This window comes from Ptychodera flava, chromosome 1 (genome assembly GCF_041260155.1).
Source record: "Ptychodera flava strain L36383 chromosome 1, AS_Pfla_20210202, whole genome shotgun sequence".
In the NCBI taxonomy this organism is placed as follows: Eukaryota; Metazoa; Hemichordata; class Enteropneusta; family Ptychoderidae; genus Ptychodera; species Ptychodera flava.
In genome coordinates, this window is record NC_091928.1 from 15314487 (window position 1) to 15342091 (window position 27605).

A 27605-nucleotide genomic window follows, 5' to 3' on the forward strand; every position below is an offset into this window, starting at 1 on the left:
TTTTGGTCACCTTTATAAAATATACTCTAGTCAAATTCGTTCAAGTTTTTGCCAAAATTTTTATAAAAACCTGTAGTCAATAAAATGTGATGTTCATTTGGTCCAAAATTAGCAAATAAATTTCATAAAAGTTCACAAAAAATTGACAAAATTTGCATTTAAATTTTGGTGGGAAAAATTACAGCACTCAAAGTGTTAATTTTCAGTAGTAGTTAGATAGGACGTAACAACAAAAATCTTGAAGTGACATATAGTAAGTTAGATCTAGATATTTGTTAATGGTTCTACTCCGGAATAAAAAGGACGCGATGCGTTCTACACACTCAGTACGCCCAAAGAATCACGTGATGCCGGTACAAACAAACCCACATGTGTACTAACGCGTATGGAAATACATGTACGTCTATGCGCGTTTGCGCACATGGCTTTGTTTGTACCGTGGTCGATTCGAATTCCGGGTTTGGTTAATTATTTCGCCCAAAAAATTCGAACTTTCAAAATTTGAGTAATATGGTATCTGTGACACTATCTTTCATTTGTAATGATTGGTGTAAATTACCTGAACTTTCACGTCTTATCTTTCAGAGTGACTTGATTGTCAATGTAGTGCAGTCTTAATTGAAAAGATGGGCATTGAGTTAATACTTTGTGATAAAAACGCGTTCCGTCAATACTGACGTACAGCATTTAGTAATTGATCATCTGTGTTTCAACCTCTTAAGTATACAATAAAATTCACTTATTTTGACCATCACTGTGAAAGTATTGTTTATGATAGGAATTGAACTTTTTCCAAGAAGGAAATATATTACACACATTATACCAAGTTCAAAATTAATTTATCAATAGACAAATTTTCATTTTTTATCAGCCAACAATGGATTTGCCTTTCATACTTTTGGTATGAAAGCGCTAGTAGGTATAATTTTTCATGACTTTTAGCCATTTTTGTTTTTAATGTCCACTGCAGTTTCTCGTTCTACTCCCCAAAGCAAGTCAAGATACACAGTATTCAGCTTGTCAACTCAGTCTTTACATATAAATGGTATTGTTATTGTCGACAAGTGAATTCTGGTCTGGACTAGAATTCAAATGTAAGCAATGATAGTTCATTTTACAAGTATAGATGCTGTGTTAAATGGTGTTTCAACATGGGAGACGATAAAGACATTGCAAGTGATATGAAAAAACAAAAATATTTTTTGAATCACCAAAAGTTGCAGCTTCTAACTGTTCTAAACCTTGAAATTATTGTCCAAAAAATATTATCATCTCCTGAAGCAATCTTATCAGTGTATCTTTGAAATTTGATGAAGTACAATTGAAAGTGATGAATCTTTCAAGCCTAGTAGTGTAATAAAACATGATTATGATTGAAATTATCTTTCTTCTATGCAGGTTATATCTATTTGGATAATCCTGCAGGATATAACAATAGCCATACATGTCACTCACAATATACCAGTACTCTGTATCTTCATGTAATCACACGATATCGCAAGGTACATTGAATTTACATGTCTTTGAGTCATGTGATGGTCCATGGGTTTACAAAACAAAACAAAAAAAAATCCAGAGAATGGATTATTTGTGCAGAATTTCTAAGGTTATATGAATCACAAAAGGCCTGATTATGATCTGCTATATACATTATGTGTCCTGTCTTTGTCTTCTGATCTGTTCTTTCTTTCTTTCTTGTGTACTGGATAAGTCTGGTATAACAGTACTGTGACATATGAAATTTATATTGTCCAGCCAGGTTTCCCAATCAAAACTTTTAGAGGTGATTGTTTTAACAGCTGTTGATGATTTTCTATTGATCATGAGCTGTTGTACTGTGCATATGGTTCCTTTGATGTTCAGGTGAGACCATCTCCCAAAGGAAAACCATTATCAAATTGTTGTTTAGTACACTTGACATCTGTATTTTCATAACCTCAACAGGATATCATTGAAAACTGAACTTCAAAAGCTGGTGATGTTTGTTACCTGTGAACTTCCACTACAGTTACCTGATTTTGTGAATACATATGAGAACATCATTAAATACAAACGTACAAAATCTGATGATGTATGCTTTTGCCTCTTTCATGACCTAACCTCATAAAAACTATATATACAACTCAATTCCTATCGGATGAAGACCATTAACTTCTTTTTGCTTTGAGACATTCTTCAAGACTTTAAAATTTAAGGAAGCAGTACTATACAATATTGATTTCAATTTCAATGAGAAAAGTTGCAAATTTAGAGGGATTCTTGTAACCCCAGGCCACTGACTATGAGAAGGAAATTAAAGAACAAACATACCCTCAAGGCTCCCCTACTCTAACTGGCATTTTGATAAACTGTTGAAATATTTATGAATGATATTAATGGTGATGAATAAAAGCAATTAACCTGATTGTTGGTGTAATTAGTTCAAGTGCAACAGGTCAGCACAGTAGCAATTGTGAACTCTATCGTGGTGTCCAAAGTTATGCTGTCAAGATTATTATAGAAATCAATCATTGTTATAATGCCATTTACAATTTCTGTGTTGTTTGGATGGTTACTGTGTGTATTTGTGTGTGTGTTTATTGAATCCAGGCCGTGTGCAGTGAGCATGGGCAGGGTATCACCGTCATAGTGGGTTACCGAACCATCCTTTATAAGGATGGTAGCAGGATCTAAGCCTTCAGGTCTTGCAAATGTTTACTGTCCTAGGGGGTTGGGGTCCAGCTTCTGATATGACCACTATGTATTTATTGGGAAGCATTTTGACTGAGAAACAAAAAATAGGATATGCATTGTAAGATTTCTATGCATCCAATTTTTTTAGTCTTTTTTTGGAGGATTTCTGTAAAGGCTCCCTGATCATTCCTTGGTTCACACATACGTTGATGATGGAAGTGTTTATTAATAATTTGTCAATCATTGGTTTTCCTTTGAAATCTTTATCAATTAAATTAATTTAAGTGAAAGTGAAGTGAAAGTTTAATTTTATCCACTATCCAAATTTTAACATTGTAATAACATTTCAAAGAAGGCAATAGTATTGAAGACAATTTTAGTCCAAGTTTTCTCAAATTTCACTCAGCATTTTATATTTGCCCAAAATTTTACCTGTTCCACCTGATTTCTTGTAAAAAGGTTGACAATCAGCAAAAAGTACAATTGGTTTTGGGCCAAACCATGATGATAAAAGGGTAAAACATGAATACTTTGCTGGGCTTGTCTGCCAGATTTCCCTGCACGTTTTATGAAGCTTGTCTGAATTTTGATTTCCAGATAATTTGCATATCACTCATGCATGCATTGGAAACAATTAGTATGATGATAGAGAAATAGCTGGCATGTAACATCACAAAGCTGTTCTGAATTATGCATAACATGTCAAAACGAGCAGCTTCCTTTAACACCTGTATGAGTGTACAGGTATACATTGCAATACACAGAATGCCAACATGTCATCTTTTGTGAAACACCACTGCATTTATATCCATGGGACTATAGTAAAGCCAAAAACTAAAAGTACTTCAATAATTTTGGTGTTCTACCTCTAGTGCTGGTTTTCAGTTTGGTCTTCTTTGAAATTACTTCAATATTTACAACGTTGGCAAGTTTTTTACCACCACTTCTGGTCTCACTCGTTTCTTGCTATGTCACGGCAATGGCTTGTTAACCCTCTGGACCTAGGTGTCCATTGGTCAAGAAGAATCACATGGCACTACCCAACTGGCCAATAATAGCAGTTGACCATTTTGCATCTCTCATAATGGCAAGATAAAGCTTACAGAGATCAATTAACAGTTTTTAAGTTTTCAATAATAGTTTCATGAGGAAAGTACCGTACATTTTCCATCATGTTTCCACATATGCATACGTACCAGAAAGAATTATATCAGCATTTGACATTCTGTCAGACTTGAAGGTCAATGAAGGTATGAAAATTACAGTCAGTTGAACAAGATCTTCGTTTGACAATATCTAACTTGCTTCATCTCCAAGATGTAAATCAATCATGTCCTTTTCACTTTCTCCAATGTTGATGGGGAACCTCGTTACCATGGCAATGAGGAACCTTACGAAATTGCTGAGCCGCTCATCAACATACCCAGCAGAGCTGCATGCGTGTATGCTTTGTATATAGTTTCAAGAAGCCAAATCTATCACTGGGTGTGTATTGACTAGTGTGGGGGAATACAGACACTCCAGATAGACTGCCTTGGCACTTTGATATTTGAAGAGAAAATGTCAATATTTGTTGAAGATACGGGCAATTTCTTCTGTAGATGGCGCAAAGGACTCCTTTCTTGTCTCAGTGAAAACATGATGTGATGGATCATTTGATGTCAGGAATGATGAGAGCATTTCAAATATGACACAAAAAACTATTTTCATATTATAGTCTGTTACAAATCTTTCCAACATACCATTCTAATCCCATGACAATGAAAATGAGATATTGTGAAATACCAATGTATTTACAGCAGTGACTTTTGAATTTCAAAATGTTATGAATAATGAATTACTATGGTTTACGATTTGTAATTTTAACAATTAATGCCTTTGTATCTTAAAATCATAAAGACAAGAAAATGATCCTTTTTAGATACAGGGAGTTAAATAATAATAATTATCATAATTAAAATATACTACTGTCTGTGGTTTAGGAAAGAAATGGGGGAAAACCTCAAATTATGGTGTTTCTATTGCGGATATGCTTAATCCTTTGAGCGCCACAGTCTATTTTTGTCCCTTTTATAAAATAACCCCCGTCAGTTTTTCTCAGATATTTGCCAAAATTTTGAGAAAAAACTGTAGCAAATGAAATGTGATGTCTATTTGGTCCAAAATTATAAAAAAATTACAGAAAAATTCATAAAAATTGGTAAAATTTTGCACTAAAATTTTGGCGGGAGAAAATTACAGTGCTCAAAGGGTTAAGCAAGCCAGGGCATTAATTAGACATTTTACCTTGATGTAGAGTAAAGTGGTATATTAATTCTCAATTGCATGTAAAGGTCATAAGGTGACTCCTGCTAATTCATTTCAACTGTAATTTTTCATTTGTATTCATCACCTGGGCAATCTTCACCGTCAGGGTCAGAGGCCACCTATCTCCATTTGTATACCGAGCCAACTGCTTTCTCTTTTTGTTACTGGAACGACACACAATTTGTATTGACGTGTTGTCACGGACAATGTAATTAAGGAGACACGGTCATCGGCACCAAGTGCAAAGGTCGTGTGAGTCCCATACGTCCAATATGCGTTATATCAAAGGTGCTCAGTGGAGGATTGTAAATTAAAACAAAGTATTTCATAGACTCACTGTATCATTTAAATTCTCTAGCTATGTTGACTTAATACGAGCGTCTGTACTGGAGAAAATACACTTCTTCAAAAAATCCTACATACATTCCCATGTGTGAATGTTTCATGACCATATCCCTCATAAAATACATCCCGTAAAGGTGCCAAACTTAATGTGACTTTCCTGAAGTAAATAAGGGCATTATTGCATTCGTAAAGCTTGTGAGTAATAAATGTCTTTCAATATTATGGTACCAATGAGAAAATTTACGTTTTGAAAGAATGTTTGCAGTATCTATCTTATTCCTCTTCAAGGTTAACACTCTCTATCAATAATTTTATATTCCTACATGTTTTTCCTCTCATTTTTTCTGTGGAGGTGTCAAGAATTTGAATCTATCCTCATTTACACCCTTTGTAAAAAAACTGTCAGTTAACCATGTGTTTGTGCCAAGTAATTTGTTGCTTGAAACCATGTATTTTGTGATTTGGAAGTTATTTCCTCACCGAGTCTACAATATTATAATCTTCTCGCCACCAGGTGGTGCCTTTTTTCCCTGTCAAATTTGCATTTTCCAGTTTCTGTACATGAATTGAACTAAGAAGTCAACTAGTGATCACAAGACAGTGATTAATCTAAGTAACAGAATGAAATGTGTCTAAAAAGACTTGCTAATTCTTGACACATTCTAGAAGCATCACATAGACCAGTTTAGCTGAGCTAGGTCTGACTCTATTCAACCCCTTGACTGCTGTATGTTTTCCTACCAAAATTTAAGTGCAACATTTCCCCAATTTTCATGAACTTTTCTGTAATTTTTCTGATAATTTTGGACCAAATGAACACAACATTTCATTGGACACAGTTTTTAATCAAAATTTTGGCAAAAACCTAACAAACGTTGACTGTGGTATATTTTATAAGGGCGACAAAAATCGACTTTGGCACTCAAAGGGTTAAATTCAACAAGATTCAGTGACGCCTTTACTGTAGTGAATTTGGTAAAGGTCGTCTCTTCTGTCTTCCAGTACTTTTCATAAATATATATAGAAAGGACTTTAAAATGCGACATAAACGATGGATTTCATTGCCTGCGGGCTTCACCAGCATTATCCCAACAATCAAAGTGTGACTGAATAGGAGATAAATCGAAGGTCAATTACATTTGATGAAGAAAAAGCAATCAATCTACAAAGGTGTTGATACAGAATTTGAATTTTGACAAAAGCGTATTTTTTAGTCACTTGATAAGCTGTTGAATATTTGTGTTCACTGATTGGTATAAATAGGTCTGTCCTTTGAATGTATGTACATGCCACAATTATGCCAAAACGATTAAATATAATTCCGTTGCCATTGTTGGTTATGTCACATCAACATACTGCACATTCCTGGTTTGATGAGATAAAAAGAACCAGGTATTGTTCAAATACCAAAGAAAAAGGGTACAATGTAGATTAATTTTTGGGTCCAGCAAAAAAGCATTGTCATACCCGGTATGGTTAGAAATAGATATTGAAAAAAATGAGAATATCTTTGTATGGTCAGAAATAGATTTTACAAAAATGGGGACATCTTTTTTCAGTCAACAATTAAGATTGAACCTACAAATTGAAATACGCTTGTTGTGTGAAATACACTTCTGTGCCTTAATACAGCATAACACCAACAATTTCTTTCAGATCTAAACAATTTTTTCCTGATTTTTCTCAAAATTTTGGTCAAAAAGTGCAGCCCATGAACATTTTTGTCTATTTGGTCCAAAATCATGGAAAAAATTGCAGAAAAATTCATAAAAATTGGTAAAATATTGCCCTGACATTTTTTTTTTTTTTTGGGGGGGGGGGGAAATTACAGTGCTCAAAGGGTTAATATTATTGTTGACCTTTGAAAGGTTTGATTGTCGTTTTTCTCCTCACAAGATATTAAAAGGAAAAAACTAATAGTAACAGTGGCATTCAAGCATGAGAGTATTTTTAGTGGAAAGTTTGTTCAAGAATGTACTGGAATGTGTGGTTCAACGTACCGGTACAATGTTTTTATTTGAGTTTGTTTCAAGTTGTAATCCGAACTATTCTTGTATATCAAATATTGAATTTTAAACAAATGTGGACACATTCTTCAAACCCATTTGTCATCCATTTAATATATATAAAATTATTGACTCAAGTCTCATTTGTTGGTGTGGCTTTTTCATGTATACGTCAGTGTGTTATATTTTAATTGTACACAGTGGGCATGTCCAGACGGGGACGCCACTGAGATGGCTCATTGAGGTGTGTGCTGTAATTACCTGGCATTGATTGGTGTCAGGAAGCAGTACCTTGTACACCTTGAGTCAACATCAGAATCAGCTTTGTAATTAGTAGTTTTCAGTAATTATGTAATCATTAGTGTCTATTTATCCAGTCCTTGTGTTCTCTTTGAAGTGACCACGGTTTATTCTGATGACCCCAAAAACTTGTTACCATTTGTAGCAAGATCCATCGATCGCTATGTTGACATTGACACAGTACTGACAATGATTGCCGAGTTGGAAATCCTTGGTCGCGTACAGTTCTGAGCACATCAATATAAGCTTTTTGTGCAGGCAGGGCTGTACAAAGACCCAGAATAACAGGCTATGCGCAAACCATGCATGGAAGAATTATTAGGATTATAAGCACTTCAACAAAAATGAAAGTTTTCACCTGTTCATACATTCTCTCATCTAGAAAACTTTAGAATCGTTCAGTTTCATGATTATGAACAAATCATAGAGATTACCATCAAATGCAGTAAATTTTCGATCAGGTTCAAACTCACAACTTACGTCACCCTGTCACCTATCAAAGATATCATAGTAAAAACCGCTCATCCAAAGGTCTGGATAAGAAAAACGAACGACCTAAAATTTATCTAAATTTGAAAAAGTGAAATGGCAGCTATACCCTAGATGTTTACTCTATTGGAGATAGAGAATTAAAATTTTGGGTTTTCAAAGAAACAAGACTGTGTTAAATTCATTATCTCCACAGTCTTCAAAATAGAACAAGCAACAGACCGGAAAAAAGTACTGCAAAAATTTGAGTGTCTGAAAAACTGTCCTCAAGGTACGTTCTATCTTATATTAAAATGTCAGAGACTCCCCCGAAAAAATCTAAAATATCAAGGAAGAAAAATTTCAGAGAAAATTGTGCATAGAAGCAGAAAGAAAAGCTCAAGAAAGTTCATTCCTTCAATTTTCAAGCAATGGTTTTGAAATTCCATACCTTCTGGACTTTTCTATAACATATTGCATATAGATTGCATATTGGCCTCAAAATCGCAAAACCAAGGGTTGGTTGTATCTTACATTTTTCTGTCAGACTGTAAGAGAGGGGTTGAAATTCAGCTGCAATTTCTGTAAACATTATTCACATTTCATGACCAGAAGTTCAATTCATACATGGTACATGCAGAATTCTGATCACGAGATAAAAGTGTATGAAAAGCTGGCGATTGCTATACTGTAATGCCGTAACCTCTCAGATATTACATTACTTTTCAACGTCTGCAAAGTGTCTACCTCAGAAAAATGTAAGGCGTTCAATTTCCTCAGTCAGGTAGCAGTAAATTGTATAAACTACCCTACCTGAAAAAAATGAATCAAAACTTTCCCTTCTGGCATTTCATACAAAAACTCAAAAAACACTTCCTACAGCAATATTTTGATATCCCCACATTGTCAGCGATAACATTGAAGGGAAGTTGATAGACTTTCATAATGAACTATGCCTCTTTCCCCAGTAACCTGCTGTATTCAAGCATGATCATGCACGGTGGGTGTCCGAGTCTGAGGATCCAACCAAAGACAACAGCAGTGAATGCCAATGGAGAGTTTGCTTTTAATTGACCGTTTCCTTTGTGATCTGCTATTGTCTTTGCTAGGTTGAATGAAATCTTAATTCTTTCATATGCAGTGATAAATTGAGGGGAAGTATCACCTTAGTGTGCATAGTTTGCAATCCACTGTGTGTGTGTATCCTTCCTCTGCTTTGTGAGCACCGCATTGGAAAACCCAACCTCATCAAAATAATTCTTTCCTGAATTGTTCTACCATCTTTAATATTCATGCGTAACTGCAATAGATTTCTTGCAATACTGTTCCACAAGGTAAGCATGAAAGATCATAAGAATAATATATTTGTATGCCTTGGTGTCAAGATTGTATTGAACCGTATGTACACTGAAGGTCATTCACTGGATTCAGTGCAGGTGTGATGGAAGCAAATGTTTTTCATCGCGTAAAATCATTTGCAAGTTCAATAACATGACGCAACATATAGCCCTGCGTAACGATGCTGTGTCTTACCGGCGTTGTACGGCCTCCCACCATATCGGTAACACAGCATTGTACACAGGGCTGGATGCAACAATTTGTTGTGGATTCTCTATTCTTAACTGTGCTACCATCTTACTATATATGGTCCAATCTTGTTTTCTGATAAAGTTGTAGTCATGTTCAGCTCTGAGTTGAGATGACACAGTGTGTACATGACATGCCTTGCTCTTCTCATTCCCTTATCACATACTTGTAAAGACATATCTCGTTCATCCTTAAGGTAGTATGCACCTCGAAAGTGAAAGACTTAAACTTTTGCTCAAACTTTCCTAAATGAAACTTTCAACCACCCTCTTACCAAATCTACAATAAAAATCGAGGGTCGCCATGCAAAGTTTTGAACTAGCGAAACAAATTACTCTCCATTTTGCAATATTTGAAATTCAAAATGGCAGCCATCCCAGTGTTAATTCTATGGGGTAAAAATTAAATTTTGGTTTTCAAAAAACTAAGATGGTTTTTTTCTCCAAGAGCTGTATATATAAAATGAGCACTCCCAAGTGGTAGATCAGAAAAGATTGTAGGAATTTGAGATTCTGTATATCTGTCCCCGAGGCGCGTTCTACCTTAAATATTTATGGTTGTTATCACAGTTATAGCAGAAAACACACTGAAGAAATGCCGCAAAGTGTATAGTTCAATGTCGGTAAACATGGATCACAAACGATAACGACTTCAAAATCTCAGTAAATGGTACTGCTTAATTTTTGAATAAGGATAAATCATGCATATTTTAAAAATGTCAGCCCGCATTAGCGTATCTGTCATCAATTTCAATTCCAACCTGTGAGATAAAAAACACTATGCTATTTCAACGTGCTAATCTGTTGCACAAATTAATCAGGATGCTGGTGCACTAGCTGTGCTCTCAGAGTAAATGTTGATTTTCAGGCAAAGTTCCTTCACCAGTCACCATATCAACTGGAGACCACAACTTGATCGAGAGGGGGGACCTACGTCTATGCAAGCTGCCGATATATATCTGTTCTGAACATTATCCCATTATCCAGTGTTACATCAATAAAAGTATCCTTGGTGTCTGCGTATTGACGCTAACCAGTCTAAATAGCAATGCAGAACAATGACAAACAATGCTGCTTATTTTAGCTTCACACAGTCAATTGTATCGCCATGATCATGAGATCATTTCTCTTAAACTGTTCTTCTGTTCCATGTGGCTCGTAAATCGGTCAATCCATGAGCCACACTCACTGCTGGCCTGGCTGACATCATGGGTAGCCGAATTGTACTGTCCCATGAATCACTGCCTGGTCTACCCCCCCCCCCCCCCCCCCCCCTCCTCCAACTTGTTTCATGCCCTTTGAACTTTAATAGCTAAACATTATATGCAATGGTAATTTTAGGTCAAGGGTCACCTGTTGCATGGAATTAAAAAAGGCCCAACTACACAAGTAAAGGCACGGACAGATATACATATATAGAAATTTCAATACTTTGATATTTGTTGTCCTTACCAAGTGGTGGGGACCATAAATAAAACTTAATGTCAGAGTTTGGTAATTATTATAATTTTTATACCATGATGGCAAAACTTATCAAAAATTTTCTGTCAAATTTTTATGGACTGATTTCTATTATTACTTTGACACTTATAAAGGTAACTTTAAAATTAAATACAGAAGAAGTCTAGCTTTTTATGGGAACAGAAGTTGTTTTGAAGATTTAGTTGGATAAATTTTGATCTTAAAGTATAAACACGAATTTTGTCAACCATATGAACTACGTATTGTCACGTAAACCAAACAATATATTAATCAACAAGAAATATATATATATACACATTAACTGTGGATGTATGAAGTGTAATTTGAAATGACCTGAAATAGCATGACCTCTGAACTGCCAGAAATCGGTCCACCACACGTGTCGAGTTACTGTCACACTTGAATCTGCCAGATTAGAAAATACCTGTAGAATTTTCAAATATAATATGCAGTGACTTAAAAATTGCGTGTGTCATTTGGTTTTTAAAATTGAGTGTTTTGAAAGGTAATAATGAATCGTTGGCAATCATGTTGTTGAATGTTGTGCCTGCCTTGGCTCGGTTGAGCAAATGCAAATTGGTGACACAGTGGCCCCTGGTGCATGATTGATGTGTCAATTAGAGTAATAATTACCCTAATAATTGGTCTCCAATTAATTTGAATGAGTAGAGTCTTGGAAACCAGTGGGCAGGCAGGGCCAGGCATGACAGTCATTTGAGGTATTCATGGGTAAATCACCATGGTAACGTCAGAGTTACTGAAAAACTACAGAAAATTTTGTGAAATGGGAGCAGTATTCAGCTCAACAAGTTAAACTGTGCTGTCAGTGTGTAACTGTCACACGACTTGACTGAATATTAAATGTAAACCTTTCATGCAATTGCATGGCCCTTACTTCAAGTTCTTTTTCTCTTCACATTCTGAAATACTCTGATTGCACATGCCATTCACATTAAACTGTGTTCCAGCTCTTAGTTAGTTGGCAAAAATTGGCAAAACATTCTTATTCTTCATTTCTGCCACGCCTCATGAACACATTGACTTTCAATGCTGAAATTGTATGATGGCTGTATGAAATCATGCAAAAATCTGGGTCCTAATAATAATACCAGTCGTTAAATTTCAGACTTTACACTCACAGAAAATTACTACATAGATATCTGTTTGTTACAAATGTATAAAATATAACATTGCAATTAACATTGGAAGTCCTATATATATCCATGTGTGTGTGAGTATTTTAATTCGTGTTCCTTGAACTTGATCCAAACAATTCTGAAGAGTTTGTTTATGTACTTCTTAAGTTTTGCATTCCAGCCCCTCTCCTTCAATATTTTCATCATTATTTCCAAAAAAAATTGGACAGGATGTTCTTTCTAAATGGATGGTGTTACCGTTTCTGATTTTATTTTGCATCTTTGCACTTTGGTATTATTACACATTAGAACGGGTGTGTAAATATGCATTGAGTTTTTATTCTGTTTTCACATCTGACTGAACATGTATCCTCCAGCAAAGTTAAATATCTATGTGAGATAGAAAGTTAGATATATAACGTTTTACAGTACCAATTTGGAAAAAAATTAACCAAGATGGAGGGAAAAAATGTGAGAGGAACTGAGCAATCCAAGTCTCTGATTTTTAAAAAACTGTTACATTGTGCAAATATTTTTTTAAGTATGTGGAAGAAATTAGATACAAATTAAACTTTTTAAAAGAAATCTGTCCAAGGATTTGGGTGGGTAAATCATACCATGGTCTGTTTTACCTGAAAAATGCAGTTCTTTGCATATTCTTACATGACATGATCTAACAAATCGTGCAAATGAAGGGCTTGGGGCATTTGAACCTGTTCAAACATGCAACTACTCTTCAATTTATTCACTTGTTCTCCGCTGCATAAACATTCTTTTATCACTCACTTTTCTGATAATAATGAACCTGTTCAACTGAGAATAATAGACTACAAAAAAAAATGCTAGATCCTGGAGATATTTGAATAAAGTAAATTAGCTTGCCTGTCGTTAAAACTATTTATTTCTTGAGTCAAAACAATTTCAATATATTTAATTTTTTTTCAGTAAGTTTCATGCTATAATTGTTGTGTTTATATTTTGAAAATCAATATATCTGGCAAGGTGTCGTGGGTTTTTGCATTTACATGTATAACTGGGTGGGCATCTCTGGGTGTGGCAAGCCTATTATTACTGACCTAGAGGGCCTTACCAAGGCTTGTTCTGCAGAATTCACAGATAGTAACCAATAAAATATGATACTACAACTCTAATGTTCTGGAAGCCACTCTAGATTTTGAGGTCATTTTTTAAGAAGTGTATATTTTTGTGGTCGCAATTGATCCCAGTAAAGAAAATACAACAAAAATGAGGGAATTATTCAGCCAGGCAGGCATGGAATGCCTCTTGAACGGTTTGAAAAGATGCCATGTATAATGAGCAAGCCGGGGCTTTCATTATCTGTATTTGCCGGGTATTTGCATGTTACATAACACTGCATGTAGATGCAGCAAGCCTTTGACAATGCTGGGGTATTTATTATGTATGTCACTGACCGTTGCACTGTCATTTGACTACTTTCACTGACAGAAGAAGCACGGCTCAGAGCTGAAGAAGAGGAACGTGAGCGGCAGGAGAGGGAACGCCAGGAGAAAGAAGAGAGGGCTCGGATTGAAGCAGAGGTGAGTCAGAGAAAGTGATATTGTATCAGGAGCTTTTTGAACCCAGAGTGGTGTTTTCATAGCAGAGTAATTCCCCAGCATGTGTTTCTGTTTCTCTGTAAAACCGGCCATACTGCATTGCATATGCATAGTGTAACAGTGCCATGTTGGCAGAGTTCTAACACTCATTGAAAATCCCAACTGGGAATCTCACAACCGAAACCCTACCATGTGAAATTCATACACCGCAATTTTTACTCCAGTATATGTCTGTTAGCATTACCCCCTTACTCTGTACTGTCATTTGGAAAAATGAGTTGTATTTTTTCCCACCATGACGTTGTGAGTGAGACAAGTGCTGGGAGTGGCATCGCACTAGACACTCAGGGGTCAGTGTGAATAATTAATGCCTATTGGGGGAAACTATCAAAGCTAAAAAAAGACAAGCCTTGGAATGATTTTGACCTTGCCAATATATTTTGCCAAGCCTAGTTAACCATGTGGAATATATTTGCCGTGAATTTGTGAAAAGTCTCAACACTTCTCGAATTCAAGCATGGCTTCATAGTTTGCAATATGTAAATTATTCAAGTTTGATAGCATTTGACCGGGTGTGGTATGGGGAGGCCATGCAGCGGGTTTGAGGAGGAAGCCCTAGTTCCTCTCATGAAAGGTTTTCTTCTCTTTTCCTTCAGGAGAGAAAGCGACACGCGGCCGAAGTGGGCGAGCTGAACTCCATCCTTGAAGGCAATTTAACTGCTTTGGAGAACCAGAATGCAGAAAGAAGGGCTAAAGCCAAGGTATTCTTTCACTTTCCTTTTCATCTCCTCAACCTGTTTATTTCAATGCTAATTGGCTTTTTGAACCACTGTCTTGAGTAGGGGGCAGTTTGCATTGGCTTGCGATGGGTAGATATTTTTAATCCAGTTGGACTCGCCTTTGAGAAAGTGCCGATGAAATGGAATGTAAAACAGTTTATAAGATTAAGTGTGGAAATTCAAATTTTTTGTGCCTGTTAATACATGACATGCGCTTGGATTTAATCACAAAAAGCAGGGCTTGGTTGGTTGCGTTGGTGTGAAATGCTATAAAGATGCAATGATTTGAGGACAGGTGGAGTGTGTGGACACAGCAACAGGTTTTCCCGGTTGCCATAGGTGTCCAGTTGTGGAAACCACGCCAAGGCAAATAGAATTGTAGGATAAATATTCAGTCATCTCATTAAGAGTAGCATTTGAGGGGAGGGATGGAGGCTATTAATTCCCTCAATGCAAACTGCTGCACACATTCTTTCCCATATTGTCTTGTGAGACAAAAGCTCTCCCCTACATCTTGCATAACAATGTCCACGTCGCCACAATACCCCAGCGGTGAAAAGAAGCCCCTTTTCAATGGCCACAGAAAGCCTCACTTAAGATTAAAAGTGCCCCGGGGGAAATTGGAAGAGATTCAAACAGTCGGAAGCTGTGATTGAGACGGTAATCAGCTGCCCCATTTGCTAAAATGCAAATTTAACACCACCGAAGAAAATGAATGAAATTAATCTGTTGCCGTAGAATGATTGGGAAGTTGCTCCCAGTGACACTCCAGATCAGGGTTTTTTATTTCAGCCAAGTTGGTGGAAATATCTCACCAGGGTGTGAACTGTATTGGCAGTTGCAGTGACTTATGTCAGCTGGTGACAAATTCCAAAATTAGCATGTCCAATTCGACTGCTCCAGTATCGGTTACATAATATTTGGATAAAAAAGGGGGCATTTGTGCCTCTCAGTACCAATGTAATTTATACAGTGGGGCTTGTTCAGAATGCTTGCATACACTTTTGTGTACTCACTTGAAAGTCCAGTACCTTTTTTTTGGTTTCTTGCCTTTTCAGGATTCATTGTCGCTTTCCTTTGACAATGTCCCATGAAGAATGTCCATATTCAAATTGCCACTGGTGGATCAAAGTGTGAGCTGAATCCAAAATCTTCCCAAAAATTTTTCCTCAACATTGGCAGAATCTAGTTGAATGGATATTGTGACCAAGGTTTATGAAATGTCGATTTAAAATTATTGGAAAAATTGTTGTAGGTCATGGTGAATTTTAAGAAATATTCAAAATGATTTTTTTTGATACTATGATAGTCTTATAAATTATTTTGAAATGGCCCTATATAATGTGAAAGCTAATTAATTTGCCCTGTGTTGAAATTATCTGTGAAAGTGTCAAAGAGGTAGGTCAAGTAAGACTGGGCCCATATGTTCTGAATGTCATTTGTTATGAATATGCAGATTGGCTGTCCATCATGTGACCTGATGCTCTGCTCATGATTGGCAGAATGAATTGTCACTCTTAGCTACTGGAGAAGTACTGTCAGTGACCTGTTAGAAGTCAGGCATGTGCACATGTGGCGTATGTAATATGACATTGTACTGTCTTCCTCTGTATCTATGAAATTTTATATGGAGGAATTCTCAGTATTTTCCAATTTTTTTTAAATTTTTTGGAGTTCTCTGAAGAGTCCCACAACCTTTTCGATGGTACCTTATAGTGCACTTGATTTTCAAAAAAACCCACCAGAATGCCATGTGATTTGGGATTGCCTTGGAATTTCAACAAAATACTGTTCCCATTTGAAATCAAACCTGACATTTTAATTGGCTGAAATAACTCTTGGCATTAGATTTTATGAAATACGACTGGGCAGTAAAAAGTTGCACATTTCACCGTACCCTTTTACATTTATAAATTCTTTAGTGCATGATAAAACTGCAAGCAATTCATTGATCATTTTTTTTCCTGTGAACTCTATTTCAGTGGGACAGGTATATGTTATGCGACGGAAGTCCAGACCCTACTATTCCTGGTGAAATCAACACCTATATGAACCTTTGGAAGGAAGATGATAGCAAGAATGATATAGAAAGTGTGCTCAAAGAAAGTCAACTGACTCATTCTGTAAGTATGCGTAACACAACAAAAATCTGAAGGGTTATGAACATGCATGAAAAAAGACAACTTCGATAAATTTCAGTAATTGTGGAAGTTGTATCACTTCATAGTTCAGAGCTGACTAATTCAGGAAGGCCTTGGCACCACTGTATAAATAGGTTATTTGAATATTGTAGATTTATATGGTCAATACATAACAGGCAAGGTCATTCAATTTTTGTGTCACCTGAGTTTCCGTCTGTGGATGTCGCTCAGGTGATTAAAAAGACAATTATATCTGTGAGATACAGTTTGATAAACAGAACTGAAGAAACAGGCAATGTGCATGTATCTTGTCCAAGCTTTCAAACATGGCAGGTTCGGAACTACTGAAATCTTTTTTTTCTTCAGTTTTCATGACATTATAAGAACTCTGTCAATAAAATGCCATAAAAACTAGAGTTAACTTTGCAACCTGCCTGGCTATAAAGATGTTCAATGCGGAGATTTCAGAATTCTGATGACCAACTCTGTAAACTGCAAAAGGGGATCCCTCCCACACATGACTTCAGCATGCACTTAATTGCAATCCTGGTACTACAAATATTTTCCTGGTTTGTGGAACATGAAAACTGCATTTAATTTCCCCTAATGACAACCAAGCCATTGATTGCTCACTGATGGCTATGCAATTGTCCCTATTCAACCTCTCAAACACAACAATCTTGTATGGCTTCCTCTTGCAAATAATTTCCATTGAAAATCAAGCTTTCTTATTTAAACGCGGATGAATGATTGAATTTTGGGGGAGTTTAATGATGTTCTGTAGATGCAGTTGAATAATCCTATTATCCCGCCCGCCCAACACTTGCTTGTCATTTTCAGCTGAATATATATTCTGAATTGTCAACATCTGCTTGTGTGAATACGTAACAGACAAAAATTCTGAATATAGTAAAATTAGCAGCGATTTTCCGTCAGAATGTCCCTTTACACAAGGTTATATGTCAACCTATTGCTTCCTAACATGAAGGCTGCGCTGAGAGTGACAAATCCACATGTAAATTGTCCATTTTCATTAGGTGTGCCTGGTTTGGCGTTTTCCCTTTTCTCAGAAATTTTGTCAAATTTTGTTACTGCGTAGTATAACAAATTTCAGTGCCTACCTAATCAAATTGTCAAGGCCCTCTGCTTGCCATTTGATAAGTGCTGCCCAGAATGCCAGTGAAAACAAACAGAATTTCCTAAATTTTCACAAATTTTGGGGGGTTTTTTTTGCCACAAGCGGCTGGTTTTAATTTGAAAGTAAAGCAGGAATAGGGTTTAGAATTCCCACAGTGGACATGCATCAGATCAACTCCAGTTTAGACCATAATGCAATCTGTCACAATTTGCTCTTTTAATAACAAGTGATCGTGTCACAAGGTTCTGTCCCATGTTTCTCTGCAATCACTTGATCATAATATATTCAGAAAGGTGTCTGCCAAGTGTTTCAGGTTGTGTCATTTTTGCTGACAGATACAAAGTCTGTCTTTAAAATCTAAATCTGTCGAAAAGATGCACAATTTTACAGCCAACCTGTCAGACATGATAGTTTTGATCTTGGTTATAAAAAAATTTAGGGAAAGGATATTCACAACTGACTGCTTTCGTAATATTTTGAAAAAAGCGCCCAAGGTTTTCTTATTCTGTGGCTCAAATCGGCACAGAACAGAGTATTTGCTGGTGTGATTTGAACTTGTGACCTACTAAAGGTGTCAATTACTGGCTCGGTGAAATGTTATTGGTTGTCAACATGGTGTCAGCTATGACGATGGTGTTTAAAGTGATACAGAAATAGACTGAAATCTGTCAGTGGGTTATGTAAGACATTCATGCTTGAATGGTTTCCACTTGCATTGTGCCACATTTAATGAGAACGGTTTAGCAGTGAGTTCTTGTTCCCTAGAGATGAAACAGGACTCTGAAGGAAAATTTGAAGGCAAGGAAAGTGCAACCTTAGTTGAGAAAACTGGAGTTTGTTTGAAGAAATTGCACACAAGTTTGCAGCTGAAATGGTAGCAATGTAACAGAATAAAGTATTTTTTAACATACAGTACATCTTTATTTTCTCTTAAGTTTTAATATGAAACATCTTAGCTATTCCAAATTGTAATTGTTAATAATATTTGTTTAGGCCTGAAAGGAGCGGGAGAGATTTCATCATAGCTCTTCTTGAAACCCGGCAAGTTGTGTGAATTTTCTGTTGTCTGGAGCTTGCTCAGTCTCCAAGGAATGTTTGATGTAACACTGAACCGTACCATTTCATTTTGATGTTTATCATCACAGTTGATTGGTGAGCTGTCGTTCCTATTGGACGATACGCCAGAGGAGGAACTCTCTGAAAAGGATGCTGTTAATTACAAGCAAACCATCCTGGAGTTGGAGACCTTGCTTGCTGAGAAGCTGGATATTGCTACTGTGGATCTCTTGAAGGTAAAAACATCAAATTTATCTATTTTAATGGATTATTCAAAGGATTGATAGTGTCATTCTGGGGAGAAATTGGAAATGAGCTGAACAGTTGTGCCCCCAAAATATATAACTGGATTTGGATGTAGTTTTGGTGGACTATTAAGTTATAACACTTAGTTTGAATTGCTTCAAGTGAAACGCAGGCTGGCTGTAAACTAATTGATATACTAGACTTTAGTTTGTACACAGCTGGCAAGACATGGCAGGATGCACTTCAAGTCTCTATTTGACAGAAACTGATTAAAAATTGCATGACATTGAACTCAGAAATTGTCCTTGATATATGGTCTGAATGTTTATGCTATTTTCTCCCATTGCTGCCGCATCCACACTTTGCATTACATCAAGTCAACTTTTCATGAAGCTGCTCTGGAGTCTCTTAAACCGGTATAGAGAGATTTACATGCCAACTTTCATCTCTACGTGGAATAAGAACAACCATGTCATTCACCTCCTGACAGCCTTTCCTTTTAGTTGCACCAGTGAATGCCCCATTCACCAGTACCTTGTGATTGACCAGGTGAAAGACCCAAGTTGAAGTCCCTTTCCTATATACAGTGTGGCTGTTTGTGCGTGAAACCAGTGTGAGTGTATAACATGGCATGATGAGAACGTGGTTTTCAAGTTGAACTGACTCGGGCACTTGTATTTTTGACCTGGCATCCTACACCAGACATTGGTCAAAGTTCACAGACCTTCTCCCACCAACCATAACGTCCTACACAATTTTCCTTGTTTTTCTAAGCACCCAAATTCTAGTCTTTACTGCACAGCTGATACCAAGTTAATGTATTCCATTTTTTGCGACAAGTGTAGATTTCCTTTTTTTTCCTGACAGAAGGCACCCATTGGTGGGGCGGGATCCCCAGCAGATGAAGACATAATGGATATTCTCATGGTATTAACTCATTCAGGGCTGTCTGTGTCTTGCCATTATAGTATCTGTGATCCCAGATTCTCCCCTGTAATCAATGAGATTTGGATCCTCTTTGTGTTGTTCACCATGGTCCCATTATTTGTACAAGTTGGCATCCTGTCCACATGGTTGCCAGTTACCTTTCGTGAAGAACCTGCCCGCATCCTTACATTTCAAGTTTGTTAGATCCTGCCCCACACCATCATTCTCCAGTCTCAGAAATCTTGCCTTGCTCTTCCCTTCCAGAACACTCTGTCCTGTATTTTCCACATTCCTTTTTTTGCCAGAGTACTTTGAAAATCTCAACATTTCAAATGCATGCGTTGAAGATTTCTTGTGTGTGCTCAACAAGTTTGTTGAAAATTTGTCAACTAAGGGTAGTATACCAAACTATGTGTGAGATTTCTGAGAGTTGTTCTTTGAAATGTTTGTCACAGAGATGAGAATTTTCTGATTATTAGAATTTTCTGCGGTTTATCAGCTTATCAGAGAACACTTGCTTACCTTGTCTGCTCCATCTGGATAATTTTCATGCAAGGTTTACATTGCTTCTGGGTCAACTTTGCAACGTATGGGAGTTTTTTGTCCAGCAATCAATTAATCAGGTCTGCATTCAATAGACACAAGGTGCAAATTTCAGCTCTGGACATCCAACAAGCTTTCTGTATTGTTGCCATCTGCAAGGCTTAGTACTACCAGCTACATATCATGGGGACTTCCAGCTTAAGACCTGCAACCATGGAGCTTCTGCCAGCTTTCCTCTACCAGCCACGATTATCATTTATATCTTACCCAGTAGTACTGGCATATGGACATTGGTATGCATTGAAACCCCAGTGTTCATATTCCAGTACAGCCAGGTGAGGTATCATAAGCGCACACATCCAGATGTTTACATATTGTGGCTTCGCAGCTTGCTTTGAAAGCCGTTCATCACGTTTTGCCTGACCTTGACAGACAGCTTGAGCGCTAGGAAGGGACTGATCATGTGCTAAACAGTGTATCATCGCAGTGTCTTTGGGAAATTGTATTCATGACAGTCTGGTGTGCAGCTTTCCATGCAGAATGTTTTTTTCAACAACACCCCAAGGAAGGACATGTTTAACATCTCAGATAAATTGCGTACCTCAGATTGTGCCTGGAAACTTGCTACACACTTCCATTTGTGCCACCAGTTGTGCCAGAGTAGCAATTCCTTGTTTGGTTCCCGCTGTGCTGTATCAGATGTTTTTTGCAAATGGAATCTGGACCTCACTGAATCTTAATCTGCATTGTCATCTCTACATATTATATACAGTTCTGAGACCCCAGTTGTACTTCAAAGAACTATTACCCCCATGTTTGACAATTTTCATGAATTTTTGGAAACCTGTAGTGTGGCTGGAAACAAAATCAGCCAAATGCACAGTCTGTTTTGAATGTACAGTCAAACTTTTTCTCAGCTAATTGTTGAGAGCACATTGCAGATCATTACATGAAGAAAGAACACCACCGACATGATCGAACTAATCTAAGTTGAATATTGATACATCGTTACCCTGCAATGTTTGATAGTACCTTTCAACAATGCCATGCCAATAACATGTCAACTTCACACATTACTTTTCCATTCCTTTGCTGGCCATTCAGAACCCGACACATGATGTAAGTTTGTATCCTGAAGTGTGCAAAGTTGCTGTGTTTCTGTGTGTGAATAAATACTAAACACGAGTTGTTTACCTAACTCTGTATGCACCTCTTCCCTAACAGTGTACTTTCCTACCACAGTGCCCTCTGCTGAGCTCCAAATCTATATCAACTATGTACTTGTAAGTCTTGTCATGAAAGCACTACCAGCCTTTCTCCCACATGTGAATGAGACGAACAGAAAATTGAAGTCGTAAACTGTTATCTCAAAAAACATGTTAGATTCACCTCTTACGCAAGCCAGCCAGCTAATGATATAATGTAATGTCTGGCCAAACTTGAAGTTATCTTGCACTGTTTACAGTATTTGGTCAAGCTTGTATTATTCTGTTGCTTCTAGGATGCAGCTAGTATGGCTGATCAAGAAACCAGTAATTTACAGTTGGTGCAGCAAAATGAGAGAATTCTACTGATGCTGTGGGGAAACCTCAGCAAAAATCCAAGGCAAGTTTTTACAGCCTAAAAACTCCTCTTGCAGTTTGTCCAATTTTTACCTCCCATTTGCCATACATATATGGCAATTGGGAGGTTATATGGTTGAAAAAAGTCTGTATGTGAGATGTCTGTCTGTATGTATGTATGTATGTATGTATGTATGGATGTCTGTCCGTCCAACGCAAAAACTCAAAAACCGCTGCATGTATTGAGCTGATTTTTGGTGTAGTCATGCCATATATGATCTAGATGTGCCGTTGTTAAAATGAACTTTTTAGTCCCATAGATATGCTAATGAGGTAGAAAAAAAGCGAAAATGGTAAAAAATCCATTACTCAGGAACTACTCATCTGATCATTGTCATATTTGGGTTTTAGGTACCTTGGGCCCAACTCATTTAAACATATAGATTTGATGTCAATATTTGATGCTTTCTAATTTTAATGAATTTTTTTTTTTTTGCCATTTTAGTAAAAAATATTTTCCTCTTAAACCAATGGTTGGATTGCTTTAAAATTTGGCCTGCAGGTACCTTGTGAAAACTCAAAATAGAATTCATCAAAATTATGGCACAATTTGCATATTTGTATTTTTGGGCAATTTTTGCCATTTTTGGTTAAAAATCTTCTTTGAAACTGTGTATGCCATTACTTTCTAATTGGGTGTGCAGGTTCCTAGGAGTGACCTGAAGATGACTCTGTGAACTCAAGCTGAAATTTGCAAATTTTGTGGTACTTTTTGTCATGCTTTCTAATTTGGTACATAGGTGAAATGTAGTAGGTCATTCATTCAAAGTCAAGTACTGCCTGTGTGAATGAGCAGATTATGATTGTGCTGTTCCAGGCTGAGGTGTTATTTATAGGAATGATGCAATGTTAGACGGTAATTGATATTTTAACTGAATTTGACTTACATTGTATGTAACTCTTGTACTGTATAAACCCTATCAATTCACCCAGAAAAAAATAATTAATATGATTTTAAATAATTGAATTCATGAGGATATCAACAAAGCCAAAATAATTTTAGTGTAGAATTATTAGAATGTTCAACTTTTTTGACAGTTCATGGTGAAATGCTTACCATCTTGGAGGATTAAAACATGTAAAGGCAACTTTCCTGAATCCCAACTTTGACATATTCTGAACCGTCATTTATTGTGCTCTGTATGTATATAAAAGAATTGCTCATAATAGTTTGTAATGATAAGTTGGTCAAATAAATAGAGATAGAGAAAGTTCCAATTTCCATTTATGGTTGACTTGGTAAGCATAAAATAAAATTACTTTTTGAGGAAAAAAATAGTGATCAATTAAAAGAGTGGTCAAAGTGATAGGGTTTTTATGGTAAAGCTGGACTGTAAGATTCCTCATGTGCTATTTATAGCAATTATGCAATCTGTGTAAACAGTGCAATGAAAGTGTTACATGATTCCTTATAATGCTTTTGATGACCTTGAACTTCTTAAGTTGCAAACATTTGTCTCTTCTGTGTGCTTTCTCTGAGTACCTACAGGCTCAACTTAATAAACAGAACTTACTTGCAATGTTAATTTGAGAGTTAAAATGTGCTTGGTTAATAGGATGAAATACTGATAAAGATAACCAGCTTAAGATTCTTTATAACCTGACAGATATGCTGTTTTTTATGACGTAAATGTTGATAAGCAAGTCTTGTTTACTTTAATTAGAATGTAATTAACTCTCATTTATATTATTATAAGCAGAAGTATCAAGTTGATCAAGCTAAAATTGACAAGTTGGTCGGCTGTTGGAGGTTAAAAGCTGTAAAAATAAATGTATGCATGTATGCATGTCTATCTGTTTGTCTGTCTGTCCATAGACCCGCGTTTTTTGGAGGGTCTATGGTCTGTCTGTATGTATGTATGTATGTATGTATGTATGTATGTATGTATTTAGTTATTATGTGCGGATGTATGTCTGTCAACATTAAAAACTCCTAAATCACAGCACCTACCATCTTAGTATTTTTGGACAGGTGCATCGAGGAGTGGAGATGTGAATTTGTTGAAATAAACATGTCAAAGTCAAAAATATGCAAATGAAGGGGAAAAAAGGAAAAATCCTGCAAAATGCTAAAACTTGTAACCACTGGCCAGATTTGGTGAAACTTGGTATGCAGGCTTTTTTATAGTGACTTAAGTTACATTTCTTCAAATTGTGGTGAAATTTTGAAAGTTGTATTTTTTGGGCGATTTTCCCGTTTTTTGTCAAAAAATCTTTTATGAAAGCACTCATCCCATCGCCTTGAAAACTTGTATGTATGATCCTAGGGTTGACCTTTGTCAGATTTGTTCAAATTGTGGTGAAATTTTCATATTTGTATTTTTGGGGCAATTTTTCCCATTTTTTGTCAAAACATTTTCTCCCAAAGTATTTGTTGGATTGCTGTAAAACATGATAGTCTTGATCCTAGGGTTGTTTTCTGTCAGACGTGTAAAAGTCATTATGAGATGGAGCATTTCATATTGCTGGGGTATAAGATTAATTTGGACTTGCAATGGAATTTTCTTAGTCATGCAATGTCATGTGTGTACTAGTAGTTAGTATCGCTGCAAAATGGGAGGACAGTGTCATTGACACTATTTTTAGTATCATAAGTTGATGTTGATAAATAAACCACCTCGTGTACCACACCAGTAAACTAGGCCCTCTACCACCAAAGATGTTATTCGTAAAATCGCAAGGTTACTGAAATATGTAATCAGCAAAACTTATTTTTCTTCTATTTGAACATATTTTAGTGCCACCTGGCTTATAGTAGTATGTGATTCATTAGTACAGGTACCAGTAATGTACTCTTTTATGGATTTCTTAACTGTACTTACTGGAATTTTCACACTTCCATGTTTTTTTAGGTTCAAGACTTTTGAATTCGAAGAGCAGAACTTTGGCTTTGAACTGACAAAACAGCTAGCGTCCCTGGACATAGCCATACGCATCATGCACTTGAAGTATGATCACTTGTCACACCACTGTCGCACATTCCACTCCAAGAAGAAGAAGAAAATTGTGCCACCACCTCCTGAGCCGGAACCTGAACCGGAGGAGAAGGCAGAGGAGGAAAAGAAAGAGGGGGAGGGGGAAGATGCAGAGGGTGAAGAGACCATTCCTGGCATGGAGGATTTGACTTTGAAATTGGAATCAGAGGTACATACTCTTCAATATAAATGACATCGATTTTGAAAGTTTGCGAGGATAATTAGGTTTGGTCTTCCATGTGTTGAAACAGCTTATTCCGAAGAGAAATTTTGTAAATTCAGGTTACTATAGGTCACGAACTTTGAACCCATTTTTCCAACAATGGTTTAACCCAAACCGATAGTTATCAATGGTGAGCATGGACCTATCTACAGGGCATTTAGGGTGAACAGCTATAAAGAGGGAGGGACTGCGCTACAAGGTATGTCATAATTACCGTAGATGCCAGGACCAGAGAGTGCATGTAGTGGACAGCATTGCTTGCAGCATTGCTCAAGTACAGTCAGTGATATGTCTATGGTTTCTTAGTTGCTGCTTTTGTATCTGTAGAATATAGATTTTACAGTGGTGCATCGTCAGTTTTGTCAAATTCTGTACAGTAGATTTTCAAATAGTTAACATGAGCCATGATCAATAGGAAAGTATACTGTGAGGTGAAATTCTCTCTAAATTCATAATTGTAAGGAAGTGATACCATAAGTGAGTGATGCGTAAAAAACTTAAGCTGTGAATCTTTCATTGCAGCAAGCTGAGGATAATGAGGAGGAAAAGAAAGAGGGGGAAGAGGAAGGTGACGAAAAGAAAGAGGGGGAGGAAGAAACCAAGAAAGAGGAGGAAGCTGAACAAGGTGAGGCATTGACTCTTCTGTGTGATGTGATCGAATCTAGGGAGTTTTAGATAGAATTTGATACGTGTCAATTTTTCATGGACACTTTGAGGATTGGATTGTTGACATCTGAGATAGTTTTGTTGGAAGGACTTTGTTGCAAGTCTGGTGAGATTCAGGAGAAACTTGAGATCGCACAAGATAATTGGGTTGTGATGGCTACATTGGATGAAGAATGTACCGTGATATTTGATTTGGATTTCCAAGGAGTGGGGAGACTTCACGGACTTCTTTGTGAACAAAATGACATGAATTCCCATCTGTGTTAGCCATTCCTCTTATCAGAAACTATGCAAGCACAAAGTTGCAACATCTAGTTTTGGATATAGCTTAAGATATTCTCTTTCATCTCTCAGCTCCTGTTGAGGAGGAAGAGGAAGAAGAAATTGAAGAAGATGAAGACGTTGTAGATTTGAGACAATACCAGCCACTTGGTGGTGTCATGTATTTTGATCTGTTACATCTACCACCACAGCCAAAGAATGCCAAAGGCTGGCTGATGACACAAGGTTTGTAAGATCTCTGATATCTCAGTTTCCCTGATCGTCATTATCTGAACCCTATCACCACTATGGTTTGGCCCAATCCCATTGTCATCAGTGACAAGTGTGGACCTGTTTGCAAGGAATTGGGATGAACAGGTTAATTTTCCTTTTGTCCAGGAAGTTGATATCCTAATTTTAATTGGGGTGAGTTTTTTGTCATTGATACAAGTTGCATGCGTTGGGAATGGGAGAGAAGTGTCAATTAATCCTTTGAATGCTGTAAATTTTCACACCAAAATTTTTGTGCAAAATTTACCAAATTTTATAAATCTTTTGCATTTTTTGACGATTTCGGACCAAATGCACATTACTTTGATTTTGCTTCAGTTTTGGAAAAATCTGAAAAAATTGTCGGAATTACATTCAGTGTTCTCCCCAGGATCAAGCAAAAGCGTAGCGGCTAATTTGCATAATCATTTGCATATCATTAATTTATATTTGCATATGGATATAAGCTTGCACATGCACCCACGCATTCATGTACACTCACAACAAAATGCAAATTGGTAACACACAAGTATGCAATTTGAACATCATGGAAACTCTTTATTACACTTAAATAAATCATCACAGTATAGTACAATTGCAATTAAAATAGAAGATTCAAACAGTAACAGCAAGTTCAGATTGAAAGCAAGAAATGGTTCGTCTGATTGGAGTTTCATTAATACATATATTGCTAATAAAATTGTCAAAAATTGCCAACAAAGAGGAAAATTATAAGTTTAAGCTTTACACAATTCAAATGTAATTGAGTTTTATATCATTTTTGAACGACAAACGCCGCGAATAATGTTTCATCACGGGGATCAATTTCAACCCGCCACCCCCCCCCCCCCCCCCTGTAACTACCACTGCCACTGAAC

General features: G+C 36.7%; 1 protein-coding gene across 10 annotated transcripts in view; it reads left to right on the plus strand.

Annotated features, from left to right (window-relative positions):
- The window catches only part of LOC139131057 (dynein axonemal intermediate chain 7-like), a 107166-nt gene that overhangs the window by 71734 nt on the left and 7827 nt on the right, over positions 1-27605 (plus strand). For 4 of the 10 annotated variants that reach the window (XM_070697021.1, XM_070697003.1, XM_070696996.1 and 1 more), the window contains exons 3-11: positions 13771-13862; positions 14537-14641; positions 16642-16782; positions 19084-19230; positions 21815-21829; positions 22212-22315; positions 25185-25476; positions 26053-26155; positions 26551-26703. In XM_070697021.1, the coding sequence (XP_070553122.1) occupies positions 13771-13862; positions 14537-14641; positions 16642-16782; positions 19084-19230; positions 21815-21829; positions 22212-22315; positions 25185-25476; positions 26053-26155; positions 26551-26703 (1152 nt within the window). Of the gene's footprint in view, positions 1-13770; positions 13863-14536; positions 14642-16226; positions 16365-16641; positions 16783-19083; positions 19231-21814; positions 21830-22211; positions 22316-25184; positions 25477-26052; positions 26156-26550; positions 26704-27605 lie in introns of those variants that run through there. The other 6 variants (XM_070697044.1, XM_070697059.1, XM_070697036.1 and 3 more) reach the window with 3 other exon arrangements.